This window comes from Capricornis sumatraensis, chromosome 3 (assembly GCF_032405125.1).
Source record: "Capricornis sumatraensis isolate serow.1 chromosome 3, serow.2, whole genome shotgun sequence".
Classification (NCBI taxonomy): Eukaryota; Metazoa; Chordata; class Mammalia; order Artiodactyla; family Bovidae; genus Capricornis; species Capricornis sumatraensis.
This window is the reverse complement of record NC_091071.1, coordinates 16843876-16866150: the sequence shown is the minus strand read 5'-3', so window position 1 is coordinate 16866150 and position 22275 is coordinate 16843876. Positions and strand designations below refer to the sequence as shown.

Genomic DNA, 22275 nt, shown 5'->3' with positions numbered 1-22275 from the left:
TGCTAATAAAAACAGGCCCTACGTTCCCTCCGGTAGCGGGGAGCTGACCTCCCTCCCTCCGCATCCCCCGCCCATCGCCTGGCAATCAAGGCTCATCCAAACGCACGCTGAGAGCGCTAGCACGTCTCGCTGGCTATTAATTAAAAAAAATAAGTAGGGAACAGTTGCTGTTCATTTGCTCAGCTTCCTGCTCACAGGACCGTCGCAGATTACAGTGCTAATTAAGAGAGGGCATGTGTATGTGGGGAAGGTACCATTTTCTGAGTGGCTGATCCATGGCGACCGGCCCTGCGGTCGGGGCGACAAGGGGCCTCAGGCTCAGGAAGCCGTTCCGCGGCATGGCCATTGATTGATGGTGTTCACGCCCTCCCAGACCAGACAGCCTGCCCGAGAAGGAGGCGGGCATTAAAATCAGTGGAGGAGAGACATGGGCGGAAATGGCCACTTACAGAGGGCACACAGGCCGGGACTGCTGACTGGGCCTTCTTGGAGCATTCACACGTGCTTAGTCACTCAGTTGTGCCTGACTCTTTGCGACTCTTTCGACTGTAGCCCGCCAGGCTCCTCTGTCCATGGGATTTTTCAGGCAAGAATACTGGAGTGGGTTGCTATGCCCTCCTCCAGGGGATCTTCCCAACCCAGGGACTGAACCCGGATCTCCTGGGTCTCCTGCATTGCAGGGTGATTCTTTACCCACTGAGCCACGCATGTATCCTGCTTAATCTCCAGGATAGGATTGTCAGATTGATGGTGTCATCTCCTGGTCCCCATCCAGGCAGAGGGATGTCAACTGACCTGTCCAGCGTCCTGTGTTATCTGCTGCAGTGGTGCCCAGCCTTTTTGGCACCAGGGATCGATCTCATGAAAGACAGTTTTTCCACGGACTGGGGGTGAGGGGATGGTTTCGGGATGATTCAGCATATTACATTTATTGTGTGCTTTTTTTCCCCAATCTGTAATGCTGCTGCTGATCTGACAGGTAGTACCGGTCCTTGCCCCAGAAGTTGGGGACCCCTGATCTACTGTATTACATAGGCTGTCTGCTAGGCTGGCACAACCACGTGCCATAGTCTGGGGGCTTAAACAACGGAGACTTCTTTTCTCACCAATCCAGGAGCAAGGTGTTGGCAGGCGGGCTTTCTTCCAAGGCCCGTCCTCGGCTCACACGTGGCCACCTTCTCACTGTGTCCCCACATGGCCTTTTCTCTGTGCCTGCCCATCCCTGGTGTCTCTCTTGGTGTCTGAATGTCCTTTCTTGGAAGGACGTCAGTCAGAATGGGTTAGGCCCACCCTAACAGCCTCATTGTGCCTTAATTACCTCTTTCTAGGCCTTATCCCCTTCTGAGCAATTAGGGTTTGGGCTTCAGTATCTGAATTCGCGTTGGGGGGGTGGAGGTGACACAATTTAGTCCCTAGTGAAGTGAAAGTCGCTCAGTGGTGTCCAACTGTTTTCAACCCCATGGACTATGCAGTCCATGAAATTCTCCAGGCCAGATATCTGCCCAATTCAGCGGAAGTTGTGACATGCCTACAGAACCTGAACCCTTGGTCGTGGGTGAGAAAAGTGCATACTCAGGAAGAATCTGCCTTTAAACATTTTTTAAGTTTTATTTTATTATTACTTATTTTATTCATTTTTGGCTGCGCTGAGTCTTCCTGGCTGCGCCCGGGCTTTCCCTAATTGCGGTGAGTGGGGGCTACTCTCCAGTTGTGGTGTGTGCTGATTTCTCTTGTTGCAGAGCGCTGGCTCAGTAGTCAGGGCACACAGGTTTAGTTGCTCTGTATGTGGGATCCTCCTAGACCAGTGATCAAACCCGTGTCCCCTGCATTGGCAGGTGGATTCTTAACCGCTGGACCACGAGGGACATCCCTTTAAATGTTTTTTGTTATTTGTGGACTCTTACAGAAAATACTAAGTGCCAGGGTTCACTGATAACTTTTTCTTTTTTGGCCACACTGAGTGGCTTGCGGGATCTTAGTTCCTTGACCAGGGATGGAACCTGGGCCCCAGCAGGGAAAGAAGAGAGTCCTAACCACTGGACCGCCAGGGAATCCCCACAGTAACTATGTTTTAAATGCCTTACAAATATGAGCTCATTAAATCTCCATGGTAACCATCTGTAATGGGTGCTTCTCTTATCCTCATTGTACAGATGGGGAAACCGAGGCACTGAGAGCCCAAATACCTTGTCATTTCATGGTCGAGCTGGATTCCACCTGTCCTGTTTTCATCCAGTGGCATTACCTTTCTTCTTGTTAAGGATAAATCGGGACCAAAAGCAGAAGAGATCAAAGATGCCATCTACGTGACCATGGAAATCCTGTCCAACTGGGGCAACACGTCGTGGGTGGGCCTCACGGAAGTTGAGTTCTTCGACCTGAACAACGCAAAGCTCTACGTGTCGCCCCATGACGTGGATATCCGAAACGCAGACATGCCGGGGGACCTGGGCCACTTGGTCAACAGGAACTTAGCTGTAAGTGGAGGCGGTCCTGAGTGAGCCTTGGCCTCATGCTTTAATGCATTTTTTTCTGTCCAGGACAAGTCCATAGTGAGGGTGTGGGTGCGGGGAGGGGAAGGATGTTGTGATTGTCTCAGCCATTCATTTGGGCAGAGTGGGGAGGAGCCTGGGAACAAGGTACAGGCAGAGCCTCCAAACGGTCCCCCCCGCTCCCTGAGCGTTCTTCGAGATCCCCGCTCAATGGGGCTTTCTTTGGGGTTTGGGGGACAAAGAGGAGCCAATTCACCCGCTTTCTCTACCTTTGCGGTTTACCCAGTCATCACCACCAGACACAGGACCTGGGGAGGGGGAGCGTCATTGAGACCCTTGTTTTGTAGACGAAAAACTGAGACTTGGACAAGGGCATTGACTTGGTCAAGGTCACAGAGCTGGAAGGTGCGGGAAGGGCAAACCCTGCAGCCTGGCCCAGGGCCCATGTACCCCCTCCGGGCCCAGCTTCCCTGGGACACAGAGAATACACTTAGAAAACACAGAACGTTGCATTCTTTCAAATATCTAAAAGAAAGAAAAGCTCTGGCATTTTCTCTTCCGCCACTTGCAAGCTGGACACGGGAGACGGAGCTAAGCTGAGACAGACCGCCCAGCACCGATGTCCGTACTGTGCTGTGGGCTTCAGCGTCCATCACATTGACCTCTGGGAGGGGCCCGGAACACGGGACCAGAGGTTGCCCCTGGGGCACGGAACGTGCCGAACAAGGGACAGGGGCGATAGGAAGGCTTTCTCTGGGATGCTTTTTTGTACCTTTTAAATTTCCTGCCCTGTACACATATTTTTCTATTCCAAAGAACAAATTATTAGATTTTTTCAAAAATTTTATGTATTTATTTATTTTTGGCTGTGCCGAGTCTTCGTTGCTGCGCTCAGGCTTTCTCTAGCTGTGGCCAGCAAGGCTACTGTTTGTTGCGGGGCACGGACTTCTCACTGCGGTGGCTTCCCTTGTTGCAGAGGGCAAGCTCTAGGCACTTGGGCTTCCGTAGTTGCGGCGCCCGGGCTCCAGAGCGTGGGCTCAGTAGTTGTGGTGCATGGGGTTACTTAGCCCCGTGGGATGTGGGATCTGCCCAGACTGGGAATCAAACCCGTGTCCACTGCGTCAGCAGGCACATTCTTATCCACTGCACCACCAGGGAAGACCAAGTTATTAATTTTTAAAAAAGATTTGAAAATGAAAACGGTTGCCACAGTTGTAGTTCTTGCCTTGTGCCAGGCACAGTGCTAAGTATGTCGTATGTATAATCTTATTTAAACATAACAGTGCACAGACCCAAGATGCAGAAAGGCCTGGCTCCAAGCTTAATCACGTACCGCTTCATGACCACCAGTAACTTACCTAACATCTACTTGGTTTTCTCTTCTGTGAAACAGGGATCATAGTGGCACTTACCTAGATACAATAGTAAGGATCAATGTAAATATAAAGAACTTGGCACCACGCCTCCGAAAGAGCTCTGAAACACCAGCTGTTGCTGTTTTCATTGTTACCAGTCATAGTAGTAGTAATACAGCGAGTGCTAAGTAGCTTCAGTTGTGTCTGACTCTTTGCAATGCCATGGACTGTAACCTGCCAGGCTCCTCTGTCCATGGGATTCTCCAGGCAAGAATACTGGAGTGGGTTGCCATGCCCTCCTCCAGGGGATCTTCCCTACCTATGGATCAAACTCATGTCTCTTTCATCTCCTGCATTGGCAGGCGAGTTCTTTACCACTAATGCCACCTCTGTGAAGCAAATATTATTCCTGTTTAAAGAAAAAGAAGCCAGAAAGGAGGGCTTTGAAATCCCCGGTTCTAGATATTCAGGTTCTGGTCTTGACTCTGTGGCCTTGGGCATCTTACCTGCCTTCTCTGAGAGTCAGCTTTTTCCCTCCTCCTGTAGACTGGGAGTGGGAGGCCTGGATAATCCATGTGATTCTTATTTTGCCAGCAAGAGACCCTGAGTCGGGCTCGCTATAGCAAATTTTTGGAAAGAAAATGTGTTGCAAACCTCTTGCGTAGCTGGCGTATTCACTGAGACTCAGGCCAGAATCGGACAGGCCCCGTGGGAAACTTGGGGATTCTTGGCAACATCTAGGGATGCCTGAACACCGGAAGTTTGGTCATTTTTTTTGGTGGGAGGCTGCCCTCTTTGTCGGTTGATTGGTTGCTTAAATGACTTGTCATTTTGTCTTTCTGCTGGGGATATCCAGTCCCAGGAGAGGAAGGCTGATGGACCAACCTGACTAGGAGGTCCAGGCATCTTGGTGCCAGTCCCACTAAGATGCCCCAGTGGGGCAGGGAGGGAATCCTCCCTGAAGAAATTCATAGCTGTTACTGAAAGAAAGGCAGCGTAGATGTGAGATAGCCAAGAAACACCGCCTGTCCACAGGGCTGGACAGAGCAGTGTCTGAGCCCTCTTACAGATCACCTATGTGACCGTGAAGGAAACAGGTCCCCCCGTGGGCCACGGCCGCTTGGATGCTCTGGCCTTGCATTCCCCACTCTGCCTGCTTCAAGTCTGTGGACTCCCGCATGTGCCGCTGGGGCTTGGACCAGCCCTCGCCAAACCTCTCTGCTCCCCCTTGTGTATAAGGCAGCGAGTGACATTTTGGAAGTCTGCTGTACAGAATTGAGCACACCAGGGGCGATAAAAAGCATCATTGGATTTGATGGGGACCAATTCTGATGATTACTCTCCCCTTTCCTCTGCTTAGCAGAGGCTGACGAGCTTTGCCTTGTCATAGCAGTAAGGACTTTAGCCCAGGATTTTGGTGGGGTTTTTTGTGTTTTTTTTTTTTGTTTAATTTTGGGCCTTGAGGCTGGGACATGAGACAGCTATCTCACCCTAAGCTGCTGGCTCTCCGGGCCCAGCTATGGGTGGGCTGGATTCCTCCTGCCATTCTGGTCTGAGGTCTCTCTGATAGTCATCGTGTGTGCCAGGTCCGGGGCCACCAGAGCACACCACCTCTCAGAACCATCACGTTTCACTGGGCCTCGGACATCCCTTGCTGAATTTCACGTGAACTTTGGGATGGCTCTCCCCATTTGGTAAACGGGAAAACCAAGCCTCCAGGAAGACGAGTGACTCCCCCAGGCCACACCGCTGTGGAGTGGCTGGGCTCCGCTGGAAGCTGAACAGATGGTACCTAAAAGCAGAGTCTGGGTTTGAAAGAGAAGTTACTTCAGTGGATGTGATTGAGGGACACGTCGGGGGTGTGAGTGCCCCGTGTTTGGTGCAAACCCTCCTCCCTGCCCTGCCTGCCCCATCTCTCTCATTGGCCTCCCCCCAGGCTCATGGCTTCAAGATGACTCAAAATTTATGCACCCAGCCCTGTCTGCTTCTCTGAGTTCCTGACTTGAATGTCAGTTTCTCCTCCATGTCTCAACCTCAGAGATCTATAACCTAAGTTTCAATTCCCCTGCCCAGGGCCACATCTCTTCCTCCTCCAGCAGCCTTTTGCTCAGAAAATGGCATTCTCATCTGCTCAGCTGCTAAGCTCACCACTTCCTTGATTGCCCCACTCCCCCCTCTCCTTCAAGCACATCAACCCGTCCTGTTGATTCTGCCTCCAACACGGAGCCTGGACTTGTCCCCTTCTCTCCATTTCCATTGATTCCTCCCAAGTCCCTCTCATTGGAACATTAAACAGCCGCCTTTCATTCCTTTCTTCCATTCTTGCTCCATCCACTCCATTTTCCACCCTGTACCCAAAGGGAGCTTTTACAAATGTTACCTCCCCTGATTAAAACCTCTTCCATGACTTTCTGGGAGAAATGGGATGCCTTCCTGTGATCCGGGAGGCTGTCTGTAAACACACCTCCAGCTCCTCTCTGCCTGCTGCACCCACCAGGCTCCAGAAGCCACAAGGCTCCCTTCTGCTCCTCTGATCTGCCAAGCTCGTTCTCACCTCTGGGTTCAGCCCTTGCTGCCTCCTCTGCCCAGAGCATGCCTCCTTCAGATGTTCACGTGGCTCCTTCCTTTCTCCTCACTCAGAGTTCAGCCCAGCTATCACTTTCTCAGTAAGACCTTCCCTGACTCTACAAACTGGAGGAGTTCTGTTCCCTCTCCACCGCAGTTTCTATCACATCAGCCTTTCTCATTTTCTTCAGAGCACTTCTAGCTCTAAAAAATGATCCTGTTCGCTTGTTTCTGATCTGACTCCTCCCATCAACCTGTAAGTTCTTGTCTGTCCTAGTCACATTATATTCCCAGCACAGAGAGCAATACATTTTTGAAGTTTTTTGTAAAAAAATAATTATAGTCTCACAGAAAATTGTAAAAAAAAAAAAAAAGTGCAGAAAAGAGAATGACAACGCCAAAAGTTGTTGTTTTTGAAAGAATCAGTAAAATGAATAAACCTCGATTGAGCAAAGAAAAGGAGGAAATATTCTAACTACTAAAATCAGAAATCAAAAGGGGGCCATTACTACCAAACTTAACGGAATTTTTTATTCCCTTTTATTGTGGGAATATTATGAACAATTTTATGCCAAGTTAGATATCCCAGATGAAATGGACAGATTCCTAGAAAGACATGAATTACCAAAACCGACTCAAGAAGGAAGAAAAAATCTGATTAGACCTATAGCAAGAAAAGAGACTGAATTAGTAATCAATAAAAAAAGAAAGAAGAAGAGCCCAGGACCAGGTGGCTTCATGGGTGAATCTTAGCAAATATTTAAAGAATCAATACCAGTCCTTCACACGCTGTCCTAAACTATGAAAGAGGAGGGCCCACTTCCCAACTCATTTTCCAAGGCCACTATTACCCTGAAACCAGAACCAGACAAACCCATCAGAAGAAAGCTACAGACCCGTCTTAGCCCTTATGAATATAGATGTAAAAATCCTCAATAAAACATTAGCAAATCAAATCTAGTAGTGTATAAAAAGATTTATGTATCAAGACCTAGTGGAATTTATTCCAAGAATGCAAAGCTTTCAACAAATGAAAATCAGTCGGTTGAATGTGACATATTAATACAATAAAGGGGGAAATAATCACGTGGCGTCTTAATAGACACAGAAAAGGCATTTTATAAAATTCAACATTCTTTAATGATAAAAACGTCAACAAACCAAGAACAGAAGGAAGGATCCTTAATCTGATAAAGGTTGTCTGTGAAAATCTGTGGCTAACATCATACTGAATGGGGAAAAACTAAAAGTTTACCCCTAAGATCAGAAATGGGTCAAGGATGCCTACTTTCACCACTTCTATTCAACTCTGTTCTGGAGATTCTACTCAAGAAAGTCAAGCTAGGAAAGGTTGGAAACAAAGAAATAAACCATATTTGCAGGTGATATGATCTTTTTAAAAATTGTAAAGGATCAAGAAAATCTTAAAGAATCTGCAAAAACTACTGATAAAGCTAAAATCAAGTTCAGCAAGTTTAAAGGATAAAAGGTCAATATACGAAAATCAATTGTATTTCTATATACTCACTAGTGATGAACTATCCAAAAAGGGAGTTAAGAAAATTCTATGTATAATAGCATCAAAAAGAATAAAATACTTAAGGATAAACTTCGTCTAAGAAGTGAAAGACTTATACATTGAAAAGTATCAAATATTGTTGACAGAATTTAAAGATGACCCAAATGATGAAAGATGAAAATATATCTGCGTTCACAGATTGGAAGACTTAATACTGTTGATATGGCAATGCTCCCAAATAATCTATAGATTCAATGTAATCCTATCAAAATTCCAACTGCCTTTTTTTTTTTTTGGTGGAAATTGACGAGCTCATAAAATGTTTATGGAAGTTCAAAGAATATAGAATAGCCCTCAAAAGTGTTGGGAAAAAATAAAGTTGGAAGACTCACACTTCCCAATTTCAAAACTTACTGCCAAGTCACAGTAATTAAGACTTTGTGGTTCTGGCTTAAGTATAGACATATAGATCAATGGAGTGCAACTGAGACTGCAGAAATAGATGCATGCATCTATTGTCAATTGTTCTTTAACAAGGATGCCAATCCCATTCGATGAGGAAAGAATAATTTTGTTTCAACAAATGGCATCAGGACAACTGGATTTCCACATGCAAAACAATTAAGTTGGACTCTTCTCTCACACCATCTACAAAAGCTAACTCAATGGATCAAAGACCTTGAAACTTTTATAGTTTTAAGGGCATAAAACTCTTTGATGAAAACATAGGTACAAATCTTCATAGCCTGGAATTTTTCAATGGAGTTTTAGGTACGACACCCAAAGCATAAACAACAAAAGAAAAAAATAGATAAGACCTCATCAAAATTTTAAAACATTTTTGCTTTGAGGAACATTATCAAGAAAGTGAAAGACAACCTACAGAAAAGGGAGAAACTGTTTGCAGATCATATATCTGAGAAGAGCCTTGTATCCAGAATATATGAAGAACTCAGACGCAACAGCAAAAAGACAAACAGCCCAGTGAAAAAAGGCCAAAGTACTTTGAATAGATATTTCTCAAAAGATTTACAAATGGCCAACAGGCACATGAAAAGATGCTCAACATCATTAGTCATTCAGTTCAGTTCAGTTCACTCACTCAGTCGTGTCCAACTCTTTGCGACCCTATGGACTGCAGCATGCCAGGCTTTCCTGTCCATCACCAACTCCTGGAGCTTGTTCAAACTCATGTCTATCCAGTCGGTGATGCCATCCAACCATTTCATCCTCTGCCGTCCTCTTGTCCTCCTGCCTTCAATCTTTCCCTCATTAGTTATTAGGGAAATGCAAAGCAAAACCATAAAGATATACTTCGTACCCCTTAGTTTGCTATACTTAAAAAAAAAAAAGAAAACAAAAATAACAAGTGTTGTAAACATATGGAAAAATTGGAATCATCATACCTTGCTGTTGGGAATGTAAAAGGAAAATGGCATAGCCATTGTGCAAAACAGCTTGGCAGTTCCTCAAAACATTAAATGTAGGGACTTGCCTGGTGGTCCAGTGGCTGAGACTCTGCATTCCCAGTGCAGGCTAGGGTTCCATCCCTGGTGAGGAGAACTAGATCCCACATGCTGCAACTAAGATCCAGCACAGCCAAATAAATAAGTGATTTTAAAAAATTAAATGTACAGTTACCATGTGACCACGCATTTCCACTTCTAGGTATATATCCAAGAAAATAAAAAAATATTCACACAAAAACGTGTACACAAATGTTTATAGCAGTGTTATTCATAATGACCAAAAGGTGGAAATAACCCAGATGGCCATCAAATGATGCACGGATAAGCACCTGTGGTCTGTCCATACAATGGGGTATTATTTGGTTGTAAACAGGAGCAAAGTCCTGAATAAACTTGGATAACTAGAAAGCATCATGCTGAAGCCCTAGACAGCACCGTGCTGAAAGACGAAAGTCGGACATAAAAGACCATATATGTTGTATGACTGCACTTATATGAAATGTCCAGAATAGGCAAGTCCGTAGAGACAAAAGGTAGTCTAGTGGGTACCAAGGACAGGGGAAATGTAGGAATGGGGAGTGACTGCTAAAGGGTGCGGGGTTTCTTTGAGGGGCAATAAAAGTATGCTGGAAACAGATCAACCTCATGAATACACTAAAAAGCCACTGACTCGTCCACTTTAAAGTGGTGGTTTTGTATATGTGAATTTTATCTCCCTTTCTTTTGGCCACGCTCTGTGGGCATGCGCCCCCTGCAGTGGAAGCGTGGAGCCTTAGCCACTGGGCCACCAGAGCGATCCCTCAATTTTTAATAAGGTAGAGAGAGGTCCATGTGCCTTTGTCTTGCTTCCCCAGTGGTAACATCCTATGTGACCACAGTACATCAGCAAAACTAGGACACCGACATTAGTATAACGAGCAGACCCTCATACACTTGTTTGTGCATGTGTGTGTATACGTTCTTTTCAATTTTGTCACGTGTAGATTCGTGTAACCACACCACAGCAACATACAGAAGAGTTCTATCACCTCAAAGGAATTCCCTCATGGGACCCTTTCTAACCATCCCACCCCCTGCCTGTCCCTAACATGGGCGGCCATCAATCTGTTTTCTATAATTTTTGTCATTTCAAGAATGTCATAGGGACCTCCCTGGCAGTCCCGTGGTTAAGATTCCATGCTTCCAGTGCAGGGGATGTGGGTTCAATCCCTGGTTGGGGAACTAAGATCCCACATGCCATGCTGTACAGCAACCCTCCCTACCCCAAATGCCATATGCATGGGATCATACTGTATGTAACCTTTCTGAGACTGACTTTTTCCCACTCAGGGTAATGCCCTTGAGGCTTCCCTGGTGGTTCAGACAGTAAAGAATCTGCCTGCAACTCAGGAGACCCAGGTTTGATCCCTGGGTCGGGAAGATCCCCTGGAGAAGGGAGTGGCTGCCCACTCCAGTATTCTTGCCTGGAGAATCCCGTGGACAGAGGAGCCTGGTGGGCTGCAGTCCATGGGGTCGCAAAGAGTCGGATATGACTGAGCAACTAACAACAGCAACAACATAATGCCATTGACACCCATCCAAATTGTTGCATCAGTAGTTTGTTCCCTTCTTTAAAAAATGTATTTATTTTTGGCTGTGCTGGGTCTTTGCTGCTGCACAGGCTTGCTGTAGTTGTGGCAGGCAGGGTTACTCACGAATTGTGGAGCTCAGGCTCCTCATTGCGGTGGCGTCTCTTGGGGCAGACCATGGGCTCTCGGACACGTGGACTTAGTTGACCCGTACACGGGGGCTCTTCCCGGACCAGGGATCAAACCTGTGTCCCCTGCATTGGCAGACGAATTCTTTTTTTTCTTCAAATAACCTGTTTATTTTATTTGGAGTCTTCTGGGTAGTATTTTTAAATTTTATTTATTTTTTAATTGAAGGATAATTGCTTTACAGAATTTTGTTGTTTTCTGTCAAACCTCAATGTGAATCAGCCATGTTAAGTTGCTTCAGTTGTGTCCGACCCTGTGTGACCTCATAGACGGCAGCCCACCAGGCTCCTCAGTCCACGGGATTGTCTAGACAAGAATACTAGAATGGGTTGCTGTTTCCTTCTCCGAATCAGCCATCAGTTCAGTTCAGTTCAGTCGCTCAGTCATGTCTGACTCTGCGACCCCATGAATTGCAGCAGGCCAGGCCTCCCTGTCCATCACCAACTCCTGGAGTTCACTCAAACTCACGTCCATCGAGTCGTTGATGCCATCGTCGCCTTCTCCTCCTGCCCCCAGTCCCTCCCAGCATCAGAGTCTTTTCCAATGAGTCAACTCTTCACATGAGGTGGCCAAAGTATTGGAGTTTCAGCTTTAGCATCATTCCTTCCAAAGAAATCCCAGGGCTGATCTCCTTTAGAGTGGACTGGTTGGATCTCCGTGCAGTCCAAGGGACTCTCAAGAGTCTTCTCCAACACCACAGTTCAAAAGCATTAATTCTTCGGCGCTCAGCTTTCTTCACAGTCCAACTCTCACATCCATACATGACCACTGGAAAAACTGTAGCCTTGACTAGACAGACCTTTGTTGGCAAAGTAATGTCTCTGCTTTTCAATATGCTATCTAGGTTGGTCATAACTTTTCTTCCAAGGAGTAAGCGTCTTTTAATTTCATGGCTGCAGTCACCATCTGCAGTGATTTTGGAGCCCTCAAAAATAAAGTCTGACACTGTTTCCACTGTTTCCCCATCTATTTCCCATGAAGTGATGGGACATAGGTATACACATATCCCCTCCCTCTTGAATGTCCCCCGCATCCTCCTTCCCACCCCTCTAGGTTGATACAGAGCCAGTGTTTGAGTTTCCTGAGACATACAGCAAATTCCCGTTGGCTATCTATTTTACATATGGTAGTGTAAGTTTCCATGTTATTCTCTCCATACATCTCACCCTCGCCTCCCCTCTCCCCATGTCCATAAGTCTGTTCTCTGTGTCTGTTTTTCCATCGCTGCCCTGAAAATAAATTCTTCGGTACCATCTTTTTAGATTCCGTTTATGTGCCTTAGTATACAGTATTTCTCTTTCTCTTTCTGACTTACTTCACTCTGCATAATAGGCTCTAGGTTCCCCACCAGGGAAGTCCAGTTTGTTTCCTTTTAAGATGCTAACTTATTAAAGCAAGGCTACTTCTGAGGGCTGTCCAGCATCACTCTGAGGGTGTGTGGATCTGTGTCGGGTTAATGTTGGAGACAGCAGCACCTTCCTTAGGAGTTAGAAAGAGACCTCCTGAGAGAGGCCTTCTCTGACCGTCGATTTTAAAATTGCCATTCTGGTGGCTATTAATAATTCTCCTATGTTTGCTTCATCAGATGTTTCCCCCTGCTTGTTTTTTTTTTTTTTTTTTATCCCTTGGCAATGTGACTTGTTTGCCTCCTCTGCTCACCCAGAGCCGGGACTGTCTGGGCCGGGATCCCCTGCACTCAGGATTTGTTGAGCAAGTGGGTAGCAGATACCGCTGATGCCTGCCCTGGTCCTTCACCCCTCCCACTGCGGTCCCTGCTGGCTGCTCTTCCGCCTGCCAGCAAACACCTCTCTCCTATGGAAGGTTTGTTTTCTGGCCTCCAGGACCCTCTTTGCTTCCGCTGCAGCAGGTCCAAACTGGCGGGGAGTGGAGCCCCCGGAAGCAGCTCTGAAGCTTCGCAGATGGGAATTGGAGTATGGGCACAGTGATGGGAACTGGAGTATGGATACACACCAGCTCCTTCGTCCTTCCCTGTCTAAATCAACTCCTTATACTGGAATCCTTGCCTCAGGGTCTGCTCCTGGGGGAACCCAGACCAAGACAGAGTGATTGAATGAGTGAATGAAAACCCTGAGTTTGAATCCTCACTCCAAGGACTTCCCTGTGGTCCACTGGGTAAGACTCCACACTCCCAGTGCAGGGGCCCAGGTTCGATCCCTGGTCAGAGAACGAGATCCCACATGCTGTAACTAAAGATTCTGATTGCCTCAACTAAGACCCAGCACAGACAAATAAATCTATCTTTCACACAATTCTCACTCCACCACATGTGCAAACCACATCTTTGATGGACTCGGATCTTCCTTCAGTGACTCACCATCCATCTCCCTGCTCCCAGGGCTTGGAGGGAACCCAATGGAATAACAGCAGCAGTGCCCAGGTGCCCTGATTGTTGTTCGACCCTCTTGATTACCACCTGCGATGGGCAGGTGCAGCTGACATCCTGCCTGCTGGGCTGGCACCTGGAGGTTTGCCCAGTGAGCCTTGGGTCAGCCTTTGGTGGCTTTCCGCAGCCTTCCTCCCAGGCATTCTGTCAGTGGAAAGAAAGAGTCAGAAGGCCCAGTGGCTAATGAGGTTCAGAGTTACCTGTAGACTAACGTTCTCTGACTCTGAACAGCACGATTTCCGCTTAGCCCTCCCGCTGACAGAAATGTGATGGGAAATCAATTACAGTCCCTGCGCTGGCGTCTAAGGGTCAGCCTTCCATCTCTGCCATCGTCAAGCAGCCTCAGCAACCCACTCTAGGCTCCAGCTCAGAGCAGGGATGAGACATCCCTGCTGGGTTTGGAGATGTGCTGTCCTGACCCCTCGCAGCTGCCCAGAGCACTAGAAGTTCCAGCAGAGCTCAAGAAACTTGCCAGGATAAGTCAGAAGCCCTTGAACTCATCTCAGCAGCATCCCCCCTCCTGAAAGGCACCATTGTCCCTGGGACAAGCCACCTCTGTCCTCCGTGCAGCTGGAGACTGCGCCTCGTGTCTCCTGGGGGCCAGCAGACCCCCCGAGGCAGCCAGCGTCCCCCCTTCTCTGCTCTGTCAAGTAGCAGGCACGGTCCTGGGGACGGGAGCCCATGGAGATGTCCTCAGATACAGGGCGATGCCCTTCTAGATAAAAGGGGCAACTTCAGCCAGTGTCAGAGATGCATGTTGCTTATTGGGATTTGTGGTTGTCAGCCCCTAAGCAGGAACCCTAAACTTGAATGCCTGCATTTAAGGGGCCGGGCAAAAGCATAACCAGGGAGGCAAAATGAGTGTAGAACAGTAGTAAGTGCTGGGGACTGGGGCCCTGGCCACCAGGGCAGTGTACTCAGCTCCAGCTGTCAGGGACCCCGTGTTGCCATGTCTTCTAAGTCTATAGACAAGCCAGGCATCTATCTCTGAGGAGCAGGAGATATTTCCCATCTTTAAATTTTGGCAACAAGTTGCCTTTTCCAGAAAGCAACAACAACAGCACTTAGTGAGCTAAACAAAATAGCTCTGCCGGCCAGATCGTTTTAGTCTCTTCTTGAAAGTTTCAGTGAGGGATTTCCCTGGTGGTCCATTGGTTAGGACTCTGAGCTTCCAGTGCAGGGGGCGTGGGTTCAATCCTTGGTTGGGGAACTAAGATCCCACAGGCCCTGCGCCACAGCCAAAGAAAGAAACATAAAGTTTCCGTGAGAGGACAGATATTAGCAGGTGAAATTCGTGTATTCAGTCGTTTCTTTATTCGACTGTTGTTCCAGAAATTCGATTCAGAGGTTTTTGTTGTCGTTTCCCAGGTGCCAAGGAACTGTGCTGAATGCTAAAGGTTCTGGAATGAATGAGAAGAGCTTTGAAGCTGAGTGTGTGTGTGTGTGTGTTATGGCGGGGGTGACATAGACTTGAAGACAGGGAGTCGTGGGGCACCGAGTAAATGATACCCGCAGGCGTATTGAGGAGCTATGGGCACCTAGGTGGGGGAGTGATTGTGTCAAGGGGAAGGGTGACCGAGAGGGTGACGGTGCACTTGAGCTGAATTTCCCAGGGTGAGGACAGAAGAGTGGTGTGTTTTTGGTTTTGTTTTTTATCTATTTGTTTATTTTTGGCTGCCCCGAGTCTTAATGTTGCTCTGCACGGGCTTTCTCTAGTTGCAACGAGCAGATGCAACTCTCTAGTTGTGGCACACGGGCTTCGTTGCTCCGCGGCACCTGGGATCTTCCCGGACCAGGGAACCCGTGTCCCCTGCATTGGCAGGCGGATTCTCAACCACTGGACCACCAGGGAAGCCCCAGGGCAGGAGAGTATTGCACATGGAAGCCCAGTCTGTGCAAAGGCACAGAAGCCAAGCCAGCATGGAGATGCTGGGGAGCAGCTGTGGGTTTTGTCTAGACAGAGAGCAGAAGAGGTGCCCAAAGAGACGAGGGGAGCCGACCGGAGCTGAGAGAAGTCCCCTCCCCACCCCCATTTCTCCTTTCCACCTCTGTCCCAAGTGCTCATGATACAAAATCTTGGTGCGAATGAAAATGCCAGCCAGACTGCCCTGCCTCTCTGCCTCTGTGGCCTTGAGAGTGGGCTCGGCAGCTTCTCCGGCAGGCGGAAACTGCACGGGGGGTCCCGAGGCTTGGAAGCCCTGAAGGGAACAGAATAAATCCCAAGGCTCAGTGCCATGGCCCCGTCCCAACAGACACCTGAGCCAGGTTCTTTCTTTTCTATTCTTACATTTTTAAAATTCTACAGGGTTTTACGAAAGAAAATCAAAGGCTCTGTTTGCCAGGTTAATCAAACCAGCGCACCTCGTGGCTCTTTTCCCGTCCTTCCCCCTTCGGTGGGTCTCTCTCCCCGCAAAGCCGATTAGGTTGATTAAAATAAAGCCCGCTGCAATTTAAATTCAGTCTGGTTGGCAGGGCCGAGGGGCCCCTGTGGCGGCTTTGTGCGGGGTCAGGGTCGAGGGTCAGTAGCCTGCTCCCAAGAGCGATCCAGATGGGGTGAGATCTAAGATGCCACCGGGATGATGTACAGGGGGCAGCTGGCTTCCCACCCTTATCCTTCCCTGGTTTCCATAGTCACTGCTCATTTACTGTGGGTGGTGGTGGTGGTTTAGTCGCTCAGTGTGTCCCGGACTCTTTTGCGACGCTATGGGCTGTAGCCTGCCAGGCTCCTCTATTCAGGGGATTTCCCAGGCAAGAATACTGGAGTGGGTTGCCATTTCCTTCTCCAGGGGATCTTCCTGATTGAACCCACGTCTCCTGCATTGCAGCCTGATCCAAAACTGGGAGGATTACTGTGGGGTAAGGCAGAAATGTGCTAACCATAACAACGTTCTTCTCCTGCTGGCATTTCAGGGCAAGAAAGACCCTTCCCTGTGGACATGCCCCTTCCACCCGCCGCTCCAGCTCTTTTTTGTTATCCGCAACACGGGACAGCTGCGCGACTTTGGTCTAACCAAGATCAAGGTTTGGAATTACTGGACGGCTGATGGTGTAAGTAACAGGCTCCAGTTCCTCACTGAGCATTTGACTGATGGCAGCACGTAGCGTTTTCCATAACCGGATTCATTCCCCCAGCTGCAAAATGAGGACCGGGTGGCCCCATTGCCTGGGTGTAGCAAGCACCTGCTGGGGACTTTCACTTTGCACTGTCAGAGCCCCCCCAGGAATAGAGCCTTTGCTGCAGGTTGGGCCTCTGGGGAAACTGGAGGAACATGAACTGAGGCTCCATTTTAACAGATAAGGAAACAGATATATGGAGAGATTATGTCATGTGGCCCAAGTCACACAGCCAGTGAGTGTCAGAGTGAGAATTTGAACCCCCACAATTGGACTCCAGGCCCATTTGCTTCACCAGGGCTTCTCAAACCATAATCCACAATGACCCCCTTGGGATCTTGATTAAATACAGATCCTAATGAGATGGTTGGATGGCATCACTGATTCAATGGACATGAACTTATGCAAAGTCCGAGAGATGGTGAGGGAAAGGGAGGCCTGGCGTGCTATAGTCCATGGGGTCACAAAGAGTCGGATATGACTTAGTGACTGAAAAACGACAATCTAGCAAGTCTAGGGCGGGCCCAAGATTCTGTGTGTGCGGCCAGTTCCGAGGTGTACCAGCGCTCCTGCTGTGCGCCCCACTCCAAACAGCCAGGCTCTTCATGTCTATGCTCTTTGGCCTCTCTGATTTCAGAGCCCTTCCCCTTCTTGCTGCCCTCACACCACTACCCGCCCCCAGGTCCTCATTCTTGCTTTCTCTAAGCTATTTTCCACGTATTCACTTGCATTTATGCCTTCATTGAATACTGGTTCTTGAGCACATCCTAGGTACCATCAGGTTTCACGATGGATTCTGAAGACACTGATATAAAGACACAGTCTATGCCTTGGGGCATCCGTTGTCTAAGAGCCGGCAGACAAGTGATGTAGATAGATGAAGGAGACAGTGTGATGAAGACCTTGATCAAGCTGAACCCAGAGTGCCATGGGTTTCAGATAGAAACCTCAGGGACTCTGCAGGGAACTCAGTCAGTGAGGAGGGACAGGACTTGGTTTCCCTTCTTTTGATAGAAAGCAGGGCATGAACATTCTACCTTCCTTTATAAGTGGCCATAAGGGAATCGATAGTACAAGCGAGATGATAAATGGGGACCAATTCTCAGCCTCAGTCTTGTTAGGGAGACACGGGCCTGTTGGGGAGTGCAGCAGACTGGCCAACACATGGCCCAGTTTAGCGGCAGGCCGTTTTTCAGTTTTAACTAATGTTCGCTATGGAGCAATGCCAGCCAGTGCTGTTATCTTCCCAGCGTTCCCAGGGAGCTGGAAATCTGAGTTGAGCTATTTTGTTTGCAAATGTCAGTAGCTAACTTAAATTCTTCCGGAACCACCGTATCCGTGCATGCTCAGTCGTGTCCAGCTCTTTGGGACCATCAGGCTCCTGTGTCCCTTTTCCAGGCAAGAATAGTGGAGTGGCTTGCATTTCCTTCTCCACGGGATCTCCCTAGCCCAGGCATCAAATCTGAGTCTCCTGCATTGGCAGGCAGATTCTTTACCACTGTGCTACCTGGAAAGACGAAACCACCATGTAGTGCAAACCAAATTCATCTTTGAGCCAGAGCTGGCTGTTCCCAGCTTGCACCCTCGAGGAGGAGGGTGTCCACCTCGAGCTGGAAGAGGTCAGGGAAGGTATGAAGGGAGAGCACACCTGAGCTCTAGTGGGAAGAGAAGCCTTGAGCCAGGCAGACAAGGGAAAGTATCTCCAGGTAGAGGGAGATACTTGGACGGAAAGAGGTGTGGAAAAGTATAGCCTCCTAACCGCTCTCCCTAATCCCAGGCCCAGGCCTCTGGTTTGTCTCCAGTAGCCCCTGGGAGGTCTGATCATGACTATGGTTTCAAACCCTCAACTTCAGTCAGTTCAATCACTCAGTAGTGTCCGACTCTTTGCAACCCCATGAACTGCGGCACACCAGCCTTCCCTGTCCATCACCAATTCCTGGAGCTTGCTCAAAATCATGTCCATCGAGTCAGTGATGACATCCAACCATCTCATCCTCTGTTGTCCCCTTCTCTTCCTGCCTTCAATCTTTCCCAGCATCAGGGTCTTTTCTAAGGAGTCAGTTCTTTGCATCAGGTGGCCAAAGTATTGGAGCTTCGGTTTCAGCATCAGTCCTTCCAATGCTCAAACTTCAAAGGCTTTCCTTGATCCAGAAAATCCAGGTCAGACCTCTGAGTGTGACATCAGAGCCCCCTAATCCCCATATGTCATGCCTGCCTCTCTCTCAGCACCTGCCCCTTGTTCACGCCCCCCTCCAGAGTGCCAGCTGCTCTTGGGGCTCTCCACCAGCCTTCCTTGTAGGCACAACTTTAGTCCCTGGCCCCTCCTGTCTCACTCAACTCCAGGTGCTTGTCAATGCCTCATATTCCTGGAAGACCCAGGCATCACTTTCTCCAGGCTGCTCACCTGACCCCCAACCCTTGTGCACTTCTGTACCACATGAACTAGTTACATCACCCCTAGATCAGGATACACACCTGCCTCCCCCATCACCCAGGGGGCATCTTGGGAGCAGGGCCTGAGACTTCACCGCTGTTCTATTCCAAGTAGCAAATCATGGCTATCTAATGAATGAATGAGTTCATTCCCCTAAGAGCCCGTAAGCAGTTGCCTCATCCTCCTTGAGATCCAGACGAGTGACCTAGAGCAGGAGATGCCTTCCACAGGTGCTACTGCAGGTTAGAGGCCAACCAGGAGACCCCGAGCCTGGTCCCTCCTTCCCGTCCTCTCCTCCCTCCTGGAGCTCTTCCTGCTGGTTCTCCACCCACCCACTCACCCAGCCATCCCTCCGCGTGTGCTCAGTTGCTTCGCTTGTGTCTGACTCTTTGTGACCCTATGGACTAGCCCCACCCAGGCTCCTCTGTCTATGGGATTTTCCAGGCAAGAATGCTGGAGTGGGTTGCCATTTCATCCTCCAGGGGATCTTCTCCATCCAGGGATAGAATCCATATCTCCAGGTGGATTCTTTACCACTGAGCCATCCCTCCAGCTCCCAGATAAACATCTGCTAGGCTCTGGGGATCTAGGTGCTAACGTGGCAGACACAGTCCCAGCCAGCTCTGTTGACACACGACACTCCTCAGTGAAGCAACAAAACGCTTTCTCTGATTTATGTTTTTTCTTTAAAAAACAAATGCCTAAAGTGTAAATCTGAGAAACAGTCTAAACCACTGGATAAGTGAGGAGGTTCCTGTGGGCCTATCAGGTTCTCCGCCCCACCCCCATGGCCAGTTTTGACCCAGGGTGTATACGGGGCTGTCCTCCAGGCCCGGGATGGAGCCCCAGCCCTGAGTAGTGGGCTCCCAGCATCTCAGGCCGGGTCCTCCAGTCCACCCAACACTTCCTGGCAGGCGGTCATCAGCATCTTCTGGAATGAGTAATGAAACAGCACTGACTGCTCAAGCCTGTGCCCTGTAGCCCGGCCCTGTCATTGACTATACAGCTCAGGCCAAGAAAAGAGGATTTTTATGTGCTGGATTACAGAGGAGATAAGCTTCATCTCTTTGGCCGCAGCCTGCCTTTCTTCTTTAACCTGCACTCAGCCTTCCCTGTGTGCCGAGAATAGAAAAGAGGGCCAGGACGTCAGGGCGTCGTGGCGGGCGCTCTGGGGGGCAGCCAGCTGTGGGGATCAGAGACTCGGGGTGTTCCGACACAGAGGAGCCCGTGCAGGACCGCGGGCCCCGGCAGGGCCACCACTTACATAACGCACACCCATCTGTTGCCAGCATTTTCTGGGGGCAGAAAGCACAAACAAATGCAGCTGCAGGTTGGTTCGATTTAACATTCTCCAGAGAATGCTATTACTGTGTGTTTTAGAGGAGATAAAATGAGAGTTAATGGGAAACATAGCTCAGCCCAGTGGACACGGCTTGTTGAGACGGGTGTTCTGCGTCTGGGGATCCGAGGAAGCAAAGTTGAACGTGAGGCACTAATCCAGCCAAGGCTTATTCACAGCATGAGAGAAGAAGGTGCCGCAAGAATGGGAGTCTCTTATTGGGAGATCTGCTGCCTGTTGAAATCCTTGGGCTAACTTGGATGGGCTCCGTCACCCTCCTTAGGTAATGCGGGATTCGGAGCCGGCCCAGAGGAGAGGACTTCCGGGCAGGGTAAGGACAGGGAAGCCAGCATCGGTTCACGCAGCCGCACAGGGCAGCCCGCAGATGTGGGTGCTCATCACGGCCGCCGTTTTACCCAGCATAGCGCGCATCGGGCAGGCATGAGGCCCCGAATAGGGGCTCCATCAACACTTTTTCCTTAAATAATTTTATTTACTTATTTATTTATTTTTGGCTCTGCTGGGTCCTCGTTGCTGCGCGGGTTTTCTCTGGTTGCGGCAAGCGGGGTCCACTCTCCAGTTGGGGTGCACTGGCTTCTCATCGCAGTGGCTTCTCTTGATGCCGAGCGCGGGCTCTGGGCCCCGTGGGTTTCGGTGGTTGCGGCTCCTGGGCTCTTAGAGCACAGGCTCAGTAGTTGTGGTGCTCGGGATTTAGTTGCTCCGCAGCGTGTGGGATCTTCCTGGATCAGCAATGGAACCCGTGTCTCCTGTATTGACATGCGGATTCTTTACCACTGAGCCACCAGGGAAGCCTACTCAGTAAACATTTGATGCTTGATGATGAAATGCATCATCTCAGTTAACCTCCTACCCATCCTACAAGTAGAGGTTGTCAGGCCCCACCTTGTAGATGAAGCTGGGACTTAAGAGTAAAGACATCTCAGGGAGCAAATAGACTGGCGTTTCTTTTGTTGGCTCTGCTTGGGAGTGGCTACCTGGGGTGCTATTGAGAAGGATCTGGAACTTTCCTCCTGGTGCATCCAGGATTGATTAGTGTAGGTGATTGATCATCGATGTTTGTCTTGGGCTCAGGAAGAAGACTTGATAATAGGTTTTCACATTTTGTGATCCTTCCCCAGATTAAATGACTGGCCCCACTAGTGAGGAGTAAGGGGCTGAAGTGGGAAGGGAAGATGGGGTCTGTGGGTTTTCCTGCGGTTTTTCTCTGCATTGCTTCCCCTACAGAGCAACATCTGCTAGGAGAAAAGAATCAATAGTCTCTCCTAGGATGTTATAACTCATCCAAAAAGTGGACTTTCAGCTGTTCCCCACAGTCCATCTGTTTTCCTTTATATTAATAACAAGCATATTAATCTGCTACGTGGTACCACCCTTGAGTAAAAACAGGCAGGTCATCACCATTTTTTGCCAACAGCATCACCGCATAGGTTCTGCCTCCAGCCTGGTCACACCAGCAAGTGAAGCAGGACCCAGTGGTATATGTTATACATGGAAATGGTGCTAATGAAGTAGCTTTTGAATGAATGAATGAGTGAGTGAATGTTAGATTTACCCAGTGGTATGTTTCTGTGACTTGTCGTGGTCAACCAGGCCAGTACTGCCCAATAGAACTTTCTGCAATGATCTTAACACGTTCTCTCTGCCCTGTCCAGTGAGAACAATTCAAGTTCTCAGCCCCAGGTGGCTCCTGTAACTGACAGACCAACGTTTTACAATATCTGTCATTTTAATATTCATGTCATTGTCCACGTGTGGCTTGGTGACCATGTATTAGACCACACAGGTCTTGGTGCTCAGGGAGCCATG

At 48.8% G+C, this 22275-nt stretch overlaps 1 protein-coding gene across 1 annotated transcript in view; it reads left to right on the top strand.

The window, feature by feature from the left end:
* Window positions 1–22275, top strand: part of KATNIP (katanin interacting protein) — a 171414-nt gene that overhangs the window by 84394 nt on the left and 64745 nt on the right. The window contains exons 12-13 of the mRNA XM_068968387.1: window positions 2262–2477; window positions 16472–16609. Coding sequence (XP_068824488.1) covers window positions 2262–2477; window positions 16472–16609 — 354 coding nt within the window. The remainder of the gene's footprint in view (window positions 1–2261; window positions 2478–16471; window positions 16610–22275) is intronic.